At 37.3% G+C, this 13,755-nt stretch overlaps 1 protein-coding gene across 1 annotated transcript in view; it reads left to right on the top strand.

Annotated features, from left to right (window-relative positions):
- DSCAM (DS cell adhesion molecule) overlaps positions 1-13,755 on the top strand; it is a gene marked incomplete at its 5' end in the record, with an annotated part of 749,720 nt that overhangs the window by 499,076 nt on the left and 236,889 nt on the right. Inside the window, one exon of the mRNA XM_032629458.1 lies at positions 10,393-10,566. Within this exon, the coding sequence (XP_032485349.1) occupies positions 10,393-10,566 (174 nt within the window). The remainder of the gene's footprint in view (positions 1-10,392; positions 10,567-13,755) is intronic.

Here is a 13,755-nt window from a genome sequence, read left to right as displayed (position 1 = left end):
CTCTCCCGTTGCGGAGCACAGGCTCTGGACGCGCAGGCTCAGCGGCCATGGCTCACGGGCCCAGCCGCTCCGCGTCATGTGGGGTCTCTTCCCGGACCGGGGCACGAACCCATGTCCCCTGCATCAGCAGGCGGACTCTCAACCACTGCGCCACCAGGGAAGCCCCTGGATTAAGTTTTAAATGATCTATATTATATATGCTTCTGTTGTAATTTTTCATTTTATACATTTTGATAATTTTTGACTATTCCCAAGGAGTGAACAGGTGTAAGGATAAGAATGATTTTGTTCATTTCATCTCATTCTATAAAATAGTCAGTAGCTGATACTGAGGAAATCAACATATTGAAATTATTAAAAACTACTCTTATGTTTTTAAAATTTTTCATCCCTGATTTTGAATTCTTTTTGAATAAGATAAATTAAAACCATTTTTCTACTTAGAAAGATGTTACGATATTTCACACCAGATGAGATAAGGAACTAATCCAAGTGTGTGAGTATTATTAGTATATGCACCCTCTTCCAACTTTACAATTATCTTACACCTATATACTTTTTTTACATACCTTTAAATCAGATGTCAGCCAACTATAGACCACAAGCCAAATTCTTCTCAAAACCTGCCTTTGTAAATAAATGTTATTGGAACATAATTGTGCTGTTTTATGTACTTTCTGTAGCTGCATTCATGCTTCAATGACAGAAATAAGTAATTGTGACAGACTGTATGGCTTGCAAACCATAAAATGTTTATTATTTGGCCTTTTATACAAGATTTCCAATAACTGCATGAAAATATTAAGAATTTTTATCCATGAACATGGTGTAATGCCCCATCTCTACTCATCTAGGTTTTCTTTACTTGTGAGCAACAACTTTTGCAGTTTTCAGTAGACCAGTCTTGCAAATATCTTGTTAAGTTTATCTGTAAATATTTCATGTTTTCATGCAAATTTATTTTTTTTTAATTTCAGTATTGCTTGTTACTAATATATAAAAATAAAATTAACTTTGAATTTTGATGTATACTGTGACTTTGCTAAAGTCATTTACAATCCTAGCAACATTTTTGTAGACTCTTTCATTAACTATGTACATAATTATGTCATCTGTGAAGGAAGACAGTTATATTCTGCTTTTCTAATACATATGTATTTTATGTCATTTTCTTTTTGAATTGCTCTTGATAAAATCTTCAGAACAATGTTGAATAAAAGGACCAGACCAATCATTCTTGTCTCTTTCTTGATCTTTGGTGGAAAATAATTTGGTTTTTAGAATTAAGTGTGATGTTAACTGTAAGGCTTTTGAAACCTTTTATGAAGTAATTCTGTTCTATGACTAGCTCACTATGAGATTTTATCAGGATCTTTAACGCTAAAATACTTTTTCTTTTTTCTTTGAATATATTCAAGTAATCATATTGTGCTTCTTTTTTGCTCTGTTAATATGATAAATTACATTCACTAATTTTTGAATTGAAACCAACCTTGCATTCCTAGAATAAAACTCACTTGGTCATGATATATTATTGTTTTTATATATTGATAAACCTCATTTGGTAGGGTTTGGTTAAGGATTTTTTTTTTAACATCTTTATTGGAGTATAATTGCTTTACAGTGGTGTGTTAGTTTCTGCTGTATAACAAAGTGAGTCAGCTATATGTATACATACATCCCCATATCCCCTCCCTCTTGTGTCTCCCTCCCACCCTCCCTCTAGGTGGTCACAAAGCACGTAGCTGATCTCCCTGTGCTATGCGGCTGCTTCCCACTACCTGTCTAATTTACATTTGGTAGTGTATATTTGTCCATACCACTCTCTCACTTCGTCCCAGCTTACCATTCCCCCTCCCCGTGGCCTCAAGTCCATTCTCTATGTCTGCATCTTTATCTCTGTCCTGCCTCTAGATTCTTCAGAACCATTTTTTTTTTTTTTTTAGATTCCATGTATATGTGTTAGCATACGGTATTTGTTTTACTCTTTCCGACTTACTTCACTGTGTATGACAGACTCTAGGTCCATCCACCTCATTACAAATAACTCAATTTTGTTTCTTTTTATGGCTGAGTAATATTCCATTGTATATATGTGCCACATCTTCTTTATCCATTCATCTGTTGATGGACACTTAGGTTGCTTCCATCTCCTGGCTACTGTAAAGAGTGCTGCATTGAACATTGTGGTACATGACTCTTTTTGAATTATGGTTTTCTCAGAGTATACGCCCAGTAGCGGGATTGCTGGGTCGTATGGTAGTTCTATTTTTAGTCTATCAAGGAACCTCCATACTGTTCTCCATAGTGGTTGTATCAATTTACATTCCCACCAACAGTGCCAGAGGGTTCCCTTTTCTCTACACCCTCTCCAGCATTTATTGTTTGAAGAGTTTTTGATGATGGCCATTCTGACTGTTGTGAGGTGATACCTCATTGTAGTTTTGATTTGCATTTCTCTAATGATTAGTGATGTTGAGCATCCTTTCATGTGTTTGTTGGCAATCTGTATATCTTCTTTGGAGAAATGTCTATGTAGGTCTTCTGCCCATTTTTGGATTGGGTTGTTTGTTTTTTTGATATTGAGCTGCATGAGCTGCTTGTATATTTTGGGATCAATCCTTTGTCAGTTGCTTAATTTGCAAATATTTTCTCCCTTTCTGAGGGTTGTCTTTTCATCTTGTTTATGGTTTCCTTTGCTGTGCAAAAGCTTTGAAGTTTCATTAGGTCCCATTTGTTTGTTTTTACTTTCATTTCTCTAGGAGGTGGGTCAAAAAGGATCTTGCTGTGATTTATGTCATAGAGTGTTCTGCCTATGTTTTCCCCTAAGAGTTTTATAGTGTCTGGCATTACATTTAGGTCATTAACCCATTTTAAGTTTATTTTTGTATATGGCATTAGGGAGTGTTCTAATTTCATTCTTTTACAAGTAGCTGTCCAGTTTCCTAGCACCACTTATTGAAGAGGCTGTCTTTTCTCCATTGTATATTCTTGCCTCCTTTAACAAAGATAAGGTGACCATATGTGTGTGGGTTTATCTCTGGACTTTCTATCCTGTTCCATTGATCTCTATTTCTGTTTTTGTGCCACTACCATACTGTCTTGATTACTGTAGCTTTGTAGTGTAGTCTGTAGTCTGGGAGCCTGTTTCCTCCAGCTCCGTTTTTCTTTCTCAAGATTGCTTTGGCTATTCAGGGTCTTTTGTGTTTCCATACAAATTGTGTGACTTTTTGTACTAGTTCTGTGAAAAATGCCATTGGTAGTTTGATAGGTATTGCATTCAATCTGTAGATTGCTTTGGGTAGTATAGTCATTTTCACAATATTGATTCTTCCAATCCAAGAACATGGTATATCTCTCCATCTGTATCATCTTTAATTTCTTTCATCAGTGTCTTATAGTTTTCTGCATACAGGTATTTTGTCTCCTTAGTTAGGTTTATTCCTAGGTATTTTATTCTTTTATTACAATGGTAAATAGGAGTGTTTCCTTAATTTCTCTTTCAGATTTTTCATCATTGGTATATAGGAATGCAAGAGATTTCTGTGCATTAATTTTGTATCCTGCTACTTTACCAAATTCATTGGTTAGCTCTAGTTGTTTTCTGGTAACATTTTTAGGATTCTCTATGTATAGTATCATGTCATCTGCAAACAGTGGCAGTTTTACTTCTCCTTTTCCGATTTGGATTCCTTTTATTTCTTTTCCTTCTCTGATTGCTAAAACTTCCAAAACTGTGTTGACTGATAGTAGTGACATGGGCAAATGTGTCTTGTTCCTGTTCTTAGAGGAAATGGTTTCAATTTTTCACCATTGAGAATGATGCTGGTTGTGTGGGTTTGTCATATATGACCTTTATTGTGTTGAGGTAAATTTCCTCTATGCCTACTTTCTGGAGGGTTTTTGTCATAAATCTGTGTTGAATTCTGTCAAAAGCTTTTTCTGCATCTGTTGAGATGATCATATGTTTTTTTCTCCTTCAATTTGTAAATATGGTTTATCACATTAATTCATTTGCATATATTGAAGAATCCTTGCATTCCTGGGATAAACCCCACTTGATCATGGTGTATGATCCTTTTAATGTTCTGTTGGATTCTGTTTGCTAGTATTTTGTTGAGGATTTTTGCATCTATGTTCATCAGTGATATTGGCCTGTAGTTTTCCTTTTTTGTGACATCTTTGCCTGGTTCTTGTATCAGGGTGATGGTGACCTCATAGAATGTGTTTGGGAGTGTTCCTCCCTCTGCTATATTTTGGATGAGATGGAGAAGGATAGGTGTTAGCTTTTCTCTAAATGTTTGATAGAATTCTTCTGTGAAGCCATCTGGTCCTGGGCTTTTCTTTGTTGGAAGGTTTTTAATCACAGTTTCAATTTCAGTGCTTGTGATTGGTCTGTTTATATTTTCTATTTCTTCCTGGTTCAGTCTCGGAAGGTTCTGCTTTTCTAAGAATTTGTCCATTTATTGCAGGTTGTCCATTTTATTGGCATAGAATTGCTTGTAGTAATCTCTCATGATTCTTTGAATTTCTGCAGTGCCAGTTGTTGCTTCTCCTTTTTCATTTCTAATTCTATTGATTTGAGTCCTCTCCCTTTTTTTCTTGAGTCGGGCTAATGTTCTGTCAATTTTGTTTATCTTCTCAAAGAACCAGCTTTTAGTTTTATTGATCTTTGCTATTGTTTCCTTCATTTATTTCTGATCTGATCTTTATGATTTCTTTCCTTCTGCTAACTTTGGAGGTTTTTTGTTCTTCTTTCTCTAATTGCTTTAGATGTAAGGTTAGGTTTTTTTTTTGAGATGTTTCTTGTTTCTTGAGGTAGGATTGTATTGCTATAAACTTCCCTCTTAGAACTGTTTTTGCTGCATCCCATGGGTTTTGGGTCATCATGTTTTTATTGTCATTTTTTTCTAGGTATGTTTTGATTTCCTCTTTGATTTCTTCAGTGATCTCTTGGTTATTTAGTAGCATATTGTTTAGCCTCCACGTGTTTGTAATTTTTACAGTTTTTTTCCTGTAATTGATACCTACTCTCATAGGATTGTGGTCGGAAAAGATACTTGATACAATTTCAATTTTCTTAAATTTACCGAGGCTTGATATGTGACCCAAGATATGATCTATCCTGTAGAATGTTCCATGAGCACTTGAGAAGAAAGTGTATTCTGTTGTTTTTGGATGGAATGTCCTCTAAATATCAATTAAGTCCATCTTGTCTAATGTGTCATTTAAAGCTAGTGTTTCCTTATTTGTTTTCATTTTGGATGATCTGTCCATTGGTGAAAGTAGGTTGTTAAGGTCCCCTACTATGATTGTGTTACTGTCTATTTCCCCTTTTATGGCCGTTATCATTTGCCTTATGTATTGAGGTGCTCCTGTGTTGGGTGCATAGATATTTACAATTGTTATATCTTCTTTTTGGATTGATCTGTTGATCATTATGTAGTGTCCCTCTTTGTTTCTTGTAAGAGTTTATTTTAAAGTCTATTTTGTCTGATTTGAGAATTGCTACTCCAGCTTTCTTTTGATTTCCATTTGCATGGAATATCTTTTTCCATCCCCTCACTTTCAGTCTGTATGTGTCCCTAGGTCTGAAGAGGGTCTCTTGTAGACAGCACATATATGGGTCTTGTTTTTGTATCCATTCAGCCAGTCTGTGTATTTGGTTGGAGCATTTAATCCATTTATGTTTAAGATAATTATTGGTATGTATGTTCCTATTACCATTTTCTTAATTGTTCTGGGTTTGTCATTGTAGGTCTTTTCATTCTCTTGTGTTTCCTGCTTAGGGAAGTTCCTTTAGCATTTGTTGTAAAGCTGGTTAGTGGTGCTGAATTCTCTTAGCTTTTGCTTGTCTTTTAAGGTTTTAATTTCTCCATCAAATCTGAATGAGATCCTTGCTGTGTAGAGTAATCTTGGTTGTAGATTTTTTTCCTTTCATCACTTTAAATATGTCCTCTCACTCCCTTCTGGCTTGCAGAGTTTCTGCTGAAAGGTCAGCTGTTTACCTTATGGGGATTCCCTTGTATGTTATTTTTTGCTTTTCCCTTGCTGCTTTTAATATTTTTTCTTTGTATTTAATTTTTGATAGTTTGATTAATATGTGTCTTGGCATGCTTCTCCTTGGATTTATCCTGTATGGGACTCTCTGGGCTTCCTCGACTTTAGTGACTATTTCCCAAATTAGGGAAGTTTTCAACTATAATCTCTTCAAATATTTTCTCAGTCCCTTTCTTTTTCTCTTCTTCTTCTGGGACCCCTGTAATTCAAATGTTGGTGAGTTTAATGTTGTCCAAGAGTCCTCTGAGACTGTTCTCAATTCTTTTCATTCTTTTTTCTTTAGTCTGCTCTGCAGTAGTTATTTCCACTATTTTATCTTTCAGGTCACTTATCCATTCTTCTGCCTCAGTTATTCTGCTATTGATTCCTTCTAGCGAATTTTTAATTGCATTTAATGTGTTGTCCATCATTGTTTGTTTGCTCTTTAGTTCTTCAACATCTTTGTTAAATGTTTCTTGTATTTTCTCCATTCTATTTCCAAGATTTTGGATCATCTTTACTCTCATCACTCTGAATTCTTTTTCAGGTAGACTACCTATTCCCTCTTCATTTCTTTGGTCTGGTTGCTTTTTTCCTTGCTCCTTCATATGCTGTGTATTTTGGTAAACTTACTGTGTTTGGGGTCTCCTTTTCACAGACTGCAGGTTTGTAGTTCCCATTGTTTTTTGGTGTCTGCCCCCAGTGGATAAGGTTGGTTCAGTGGCCTGTGTAGGCTTCCTGGTGGAGGGGACTGGTGCCTGTGTTCTCATGGGTGGGGCTGGATCTTGTCTTTCTGGTGGGCAGGGCTGCAGCCAGTGGTGCGTTTTGGGGTGTCTTTGACCTCTTTATGATTTTAGACATCCTCTCTGCTAATGGGCGGGGTTGTGTTCTTGTCTTGGTAGTTGTTTGGCAAAAGGTGTCCAGCACTGTAGCTTGCTGGTTGTTGAGTGGAGCTGTGTCTTAGTGTTGAGACAGAGATCTCTGTGAAAACTCTGGCCGATGGATATTACGAGGGTCTGGGAGGTCTCTGGTGGCCAATGTCCTGAACTCTGCTCTCCCACCTCAAAGGCTCAGGCCTGACACCTAGCAGAGCACAAAGATCCTGCGCCACTATGCTCACCAGGCCTGTCCAAGAGCCCGGCTGGCTCCCTGCTCCCAGCTCCCAGTCCTGGCTTGGCTGGTTAAGGATTTTTATGTCTATGTTGGGATATTGGTTTCTAGTTCTAAGGTCTTTGATTTTGATATCAAGGTGTTGCTGGCCTCATAAAATCAGTGGTAAAGTGTTTTATTGTATTTTCTGAAAGACTTTGTGTAAAAAATTTTTTTTTTCTTTAGGTGTTAGGTAGTATTCACTAATGAAGCTGTCTGGCTTTGATTGTTCCTTGTGGAAAGCTGTTAACTACAAATTAACTTTATAGATACAGGACTATTAAGTTTATCTAATTTTTCTTGAGTGATCTTTAAGAGTTTGTGTCTTTCCAGAAATTTATCTATTTAATATAACTTTTTAAACTTATTGACACAAAGTTATTCCTAATATTTTCCTATTATCCTTTTAATTCAAGTAGGGACCACAGTGATGGCCTTTTTCATTATAATTACTTGTAACTAATGTCTCTTCTCTTTTCTTGATCAGTCCAGCTAGAGGTTTTTGTATTTTTTTTTTTCAAAGAACTGGCTTTTGGTTTTATTGATTTTCTCTACAGTTTTCTGTTTTTTATTTCACTGATTTCAGTTTTCCTGTTTATTGTTTCCTTACTTCTCCTTACTTTGAGTTTCATTTGCTCTTCCTGTAATAGCTTCTTAAGAGGGATGCTTAGATCATTGATTTGTGATCTTTTTCCTTTTCCAATACAAACACTTAAAGCTACAAACTTCCATCTAAGTGTTGCTTTTAGCTGCATCTCAGATATTTTGATATGTTGTTTTTGCATTCTTATTCAACTCAGAATATATTTTTTCTAATTACTCTGGTGATTTCTTCTTTGACTCATGAGTTTTTTTAGAAGCGTATTGTTTAAGTTTCAAATATTTGAGGTTTTCCCAGATATACCTCTGTTATTGATTTCGATTTTAGTTTTTCTATGGAGCTAGAAAGTGATTTGTATTATTTTATTTTTGAACATCTATTGAAATTTGTATTATGGCCCAAAATATTGTCTTTCTGGATATCTGTTCCATGTGCACTCGAAACCAGTATGTATTCTGCTACTGCAGGGTGTAGAATTCTATAAATGTCAGTTAAGTCAAACTGAGTGATAGTGGTATTAAAGCCTTCTATATTTCAAATATTATTTCTTCTGCCCCTGTCTTTCTTCTCCTTTTGAAACTATAATTACTCAATGTTAGAATATTTGATATTGTTCTAGAGCTCTAGGACAATCTATTCTGTATTTTTCACTCTTTTGCACTTTTTGTTTTGATTTGGATAATTTCTGTTGACCTAGCTTCAAGTTCACTATTTTCTCTGTTGTGTTCAATCTGCTGATTAGCTTAAGGAATTCTTTCGATCTAATATTGTGTTTGTTGTTTCTGACATTTTATTTATCTGTCTGTCTCTTTTGTGTAGTTTTAATATTCTTTCTGAATCCCCACCTGTTTATGGGCATTAACCATAGTTGTTGTAAAGTCCCTGTCTGATAGTTCCATACCAAGATTTCAAAACTATTGATCATTTCTTCTCTGGTTCTTTTTTCTTGCTTCTGTGTTTGTGCATCTCATAATATTTTATTGAATTTTGGTCATGATGCATGAAAGAGTAGCAACTGAAGTAGGTTATACTTATTTCTAGTTCTTTACTTCCTACCTGCTTGTATGCCCAGGTCCTTTTCCTCTCACCCTGTCCCAAAGATGAAATTGTTTACTTGTACCTTATCTCCTTGTAGGGCTTTTAATTCTTTGTAACTAAGTTTACCCAGTTGCCTGTGACTTCCACTTTCTGATTCATTCAAAGAAAAGCATGATTTTGTAGATTAACAGTCTCTTTTTTGTTGTTAGAATGGAAGTGATATTCTTTTGTGTCTTTCTCCATCCTGAGCAGAAATAGAACTCTGTTTTTTAAATTCAAGTTTCCATATATACTCTCTAACAGTTGTGTTTTGATAGAAACCATCTGTTGTAGGGATTCTGCTTGTTCTTGTAATTCATTATGAAAGGTCCCCTCAGATACATGATTAATTTCCTTTGTCTCTTTGGTGGAGCTGAAATAGGTAAGGGAAGGCATAGCCACAGTCTCTGCCACTGTGACCTGAGGGATACCAATAGGTAAATGGTCAGTTTGGGAGGAGACAACAGGAGGAAGTGTATCCCCCTCTCATTTCACTTCCCCAGATGCAAAGTCTGAAGTTTTCTGCATGAACAGGTGACCACCCACCTGTTCCGGTCCCATGTAGGTTCTGGGGACACACAGACCAGCAGCTCTTCTCTAGAACACACACTTGGCCCATGCTTTGAGCTTTCTCCAGGAAGATGGAGTGGTCCAGGAAGATGGAGAAGTTCTGTCAGCCTTTCAAGGCTTGGACCACACCCTCCTAGTCCCAGAAGAGGGGCAAACAACATAGCAGATTCATCCGATTCATCCAACTACCATCTTCCCAGAAATCTCCCGAGGCCTTAATCCTCTGTTTTATTATTTCTAAATTTATTTTCTAAATTAGTTTTATATGGATCTTTTATGTGGATCACATCACATCTATGACAATAGCATACCACATCTGGGCCACTATTTCCTTGAATGCAAGCACTCAGAGGAGAGCAGTGTTTTAATTTGTGCTGTCTTAGTGCAGTGATCTGACTTATCTGTTTAATAATATTCAATGATGCTGATAGTACATGGTGTTTCTAGACTGGAATAAACCACACTTAGAAGGGAAGTCTGCAGTATTAGTTTTCTCCTTGTAGTCTCAGAGGTGCTCATCCTGTGAGGTCTTCAAATGCCTTGTCCCTGAAGCACTCCTTGTTTACATGCAGATTAAGTCCCTAGGGACACAAAAAATGTATTTAGTTACACAAGAGATGTCTACTTCTGTAGTCATTCTACTGTGATTTCTGTGAATAATTTATCAACTGCTTAATGCTCATCAAATTTGATGAACTGTAGAAACTATCTGTAAGTTCTCTTACTCTTTATCTCAGAGTTTGAAATACTGTCATTTTAAATAAACATGTTTCTCCATAAACAAGAATTTCATCGTCGGAGGAAAGAAAAAATTCTTGGTGTATCTGATGCCTGTCCTCTAGGCTGTGTGTTTGGCGTCCATCACTTCCCTTCATTGGTCTGGTGTCCTTGAGCTCATTGTCTCCCTGTATTTATTCATGTTAGCATCACCGTTCCTCTTTTTTATTCTGTTGCAGGTGCTGGGGTTCCCCAGTTCCAACCGATTGCCCTGAATGGCCGAATTCAGGTCCTCAGCAACGGGTCTCTGTTGATCAAGCACGTGGTAGAAGAAGACAGTGGCTACTACCTGTGCAAGGTCAGCAACGATGTGGGCGCGGACGTCAGCAAGTCCATGTACCTCACGGTGAAAAGTAAGGAAGAAGAGCACTTCGTTTTACCTAAATAGGGCTTTGGGGGCTTCCATTTTCAGTGGTCTCCATGCATACTGTTTAAAAACAAAACACAACAAAAACAAAATGTGATTTGCTGCAGCTGGGGGTTTCCTGTCCTAAAAATATAGTTAAAGAGGACGGTAGAAGTTCAGCGATTGTCAAGCCTATGGGTCCCTTGGCCGTGGCTACAGGCTCTGCGTAAACTAGCAGACGAGTGGGTCCCTGCCTTTGGCACCCACATTTCTCTCCTGTTGATTTCATTGTGGAAAAGCCCAGTGCACGCTCTCAGATGTGTTCCTTTCAGAGGTCTATTCATGCTTTTTATTATCTGCAAGCTGGCTTGTCCATAGATTTCCTTTTTAAGATCCTTCTGAAATCCAGAAAGCAGAAAACTTATTATCAACACACACATCTACAAGAACAAAGAACACGTAGCACTATGCTTAGGGTCTGTGTTGCTGACCCATTTTTTAGGAAAGGGCACTTTATAGTGAAATTATTTTTATACTTTGCTAACTAAACCACCAAAGAAAGAACCAAAGTAGACCAACTTCTACTGAGTACTGCTCATTAGCAAATGGTTGTACATCTAGTTTAAGTGAATGACTTATGTCTTTCTCCGTTTGTATTCTTTGCTACTGGATAGATTGTGATTTCTTCCTGACTACAAGGTTTTGATCGGACTTCCTCTTTTTTATTTTAATTATGCTTTCTGTAGGTTGTCAAGGATCTCTATCATATCATTTATTAGAGAGATTGTATTTAAAAGTGAATTCCAGTGGTGTGTGTGTGTGTGTGTGAGAGAGAGAGAGATTTAAAGGCTAGCTACACACAGACTAGTCTCCATCCTATTTTATTAAGAAGTTATTCTAGTTAACCCATTTTTTCTAATAGGACAGTGAAAATATCAAGCTGTCTATTCGGTATACTTTTATATCATAGACAAATTAAAGTTCTGAAATAAGGTTGCTTTGAAATATATTGTGGACATATCCAATACATACTTTTGACTTCTAAATATTATACTCCAGAGGAACTGATTTTCAAGAATCTGAAGAAAAATTGTCATATCACTTAAATACAAAGTTGAAATCATAATTTTTAAAACTAAGTTGGTGAAATATTAAGGAAACCCAAGATCTGAAGACCAATACTGACCAATGTTGATCCATTTTTCCCCAACAAAAGAAATGTATTTTGCAATTGCTTTAACATTTTTAAAATTTATAAAGCATTTTTTTCTATCGCACTCATATATGTATCTAAGCTCTAATAGATACAGTGCCCCATGAAGGATGTAACTACAATCAACCATAGACCTTACCTTCATGAATGAGAGAGCTTATGTCTTGAGAAAGGAGGCAGCCTGCTAATCATAGTGCAAGGGAAGGAATAAGGTGCACAGAGATGTGCCTTTCAAAGGAGGACAGAACCATCATTTTGAGCGGATTAAGGAAAGTGTCAGGGGAAAAAAATCTTTAAAAGTGGGTAGAATTTGAAAATGTAGAACTTGAAGATTTCCCCACATCTCCTCTCTCCATACCTTTGATGCTGGTAGTGGATGTGGGACCACAAAGATGTCCCCCTGCCCTTAGTGAGCTTATTCTCCTGTGGGTCCATCAGACCTGGGTGTGGACAGTTCTGTCCACACACGCACAACGCGTTGGTGTCAGGATGGAGCATGGGACACTGGGAATGCACAGATGAGGGCGTGGTTTACACCCCCTGGAGAATCAGTGCCTACAGAATGGTACCCATGGCCTCTGAGTTCAGTCCTAAAGGGTGCAGTGGATTTCGAAAGATAGAATTGTTGGGGGTAAACAGAGGCGCTCAAGGGAGAGAGAACAGAGAGAGCAGATACAAGAAATCAAAAGACTCAAGGCAAGAGGTAACTGTGTTTGGATGCTCTACCCGCTATGTAGAGGGGATTAGAGAAAGAAACATTTAAAGCGAGTGTTCGTCAAAGAAAACTGTTCTTAGGGTTTGTCAATCTTAGTTTCTCTCTCTCAAACTATACAAACTGCTAGCAGAGAGGCACATTTATGGAACAGTTAATTTTACCAGTTCTTGATAACCCTCCGGTGGCTTTATACATAATTTCAGCAGGAACTAAAACAACATTGTAAAGCAATTATACTCCAATAAAGATGTTAAAAAAATCATAATATTTAAATTCTGAAAAGTAAAAACATAATTTAATAAAGAGATATAGAAACACGAAGACAAAAGATATACAGTATCTCTAACTGTTGCTCAAATGATACCATTTAAACAAAAACAATAGCTAACACAGGGATGGCTTTCGCTTGTTCTTTGTATATTTGCTTGGCAAGACTGTTAAGGGTATGAAAACTGACACGTTTAGGCTCTGCACATGGCAATGGGAGACCTGCCACTTGGCGTACAGCTCTTTTACTGAGAAAACGGGAGGAAGTGGGAATGGAGAGCATTGGTTCTGACCTGCCGGGGACAGAGCAGGTGCCTGGCTGCAAGCAGATTGTATGTCGCTGCACTGGTAACGGGATTATACCCGGCACTGCAGCAAGGCTCTTCTCATCTGATGCTACCCAGGCTTACATCAGGCACAATTTCTTTAATGTTTCAAAAGAAATTGCACTGCTTTCCGTAAGAATAGTAAGGACTCTCCCTTTTCTATAAGTCATTAAAAAAAAAAAAAAAAAAAAAACTGGTCTGCAAATATTTTTAAATGCAGTAGGAGAGAACTTTCTGCCTGATAAGGCATGTCAGGAAATTAAGACAGCTTCTCAGATGAGAACTCCAGCCCAGGATGGCTGGTGCTGGGTTTTACACGTATTTTAAAGACCCGAACTCTGCTGATAGAGCCTAGTGTTGAGGTCTCACTGGGGACACTGGGGACCATGCACTGGCACTGGCTGGGTCTCCTCTCTGGGAAGTTTTCTTACCACGACTCCAATGCTTTCAAAACTCGCTAATCTAATGATAAAGCAACTTAACAATGAATGCCTGCCCCCGACCCTTTTTTGGAATCAGGCATGATGAGACTGTGGGCAGGGAAGACAGAAGGCAACCAAGTTTGGAAGGAGTGGTCATGGAAAGCCATCAATGAGACAGAAAAATAATCAGTGCAAATCCTCCCGGTTTTGTTGGTATTCTTGCTTCTGGTTCTACATTATCTCAATTCTAATT

This window comes from Phocoena sinus, chromosome 4, assembly GCF_008692025.1.
Source record: "Phocoena sinus isolate mPhoSin1 chromosome 4, mPhoSin1.pri, whole genome shotgun sequence".
In the NCBI taxonomy this organism is placed as follows: domain Eukaryota; kingdom Metazoa; phylum Chordata; class Mammalia; order Artiodactyla; family Phocoenidae; genus Phocoena; species Phocoena sinus.
This window is presented reverse-complemented; position numbering and strand designations above follow the sequence as displayed.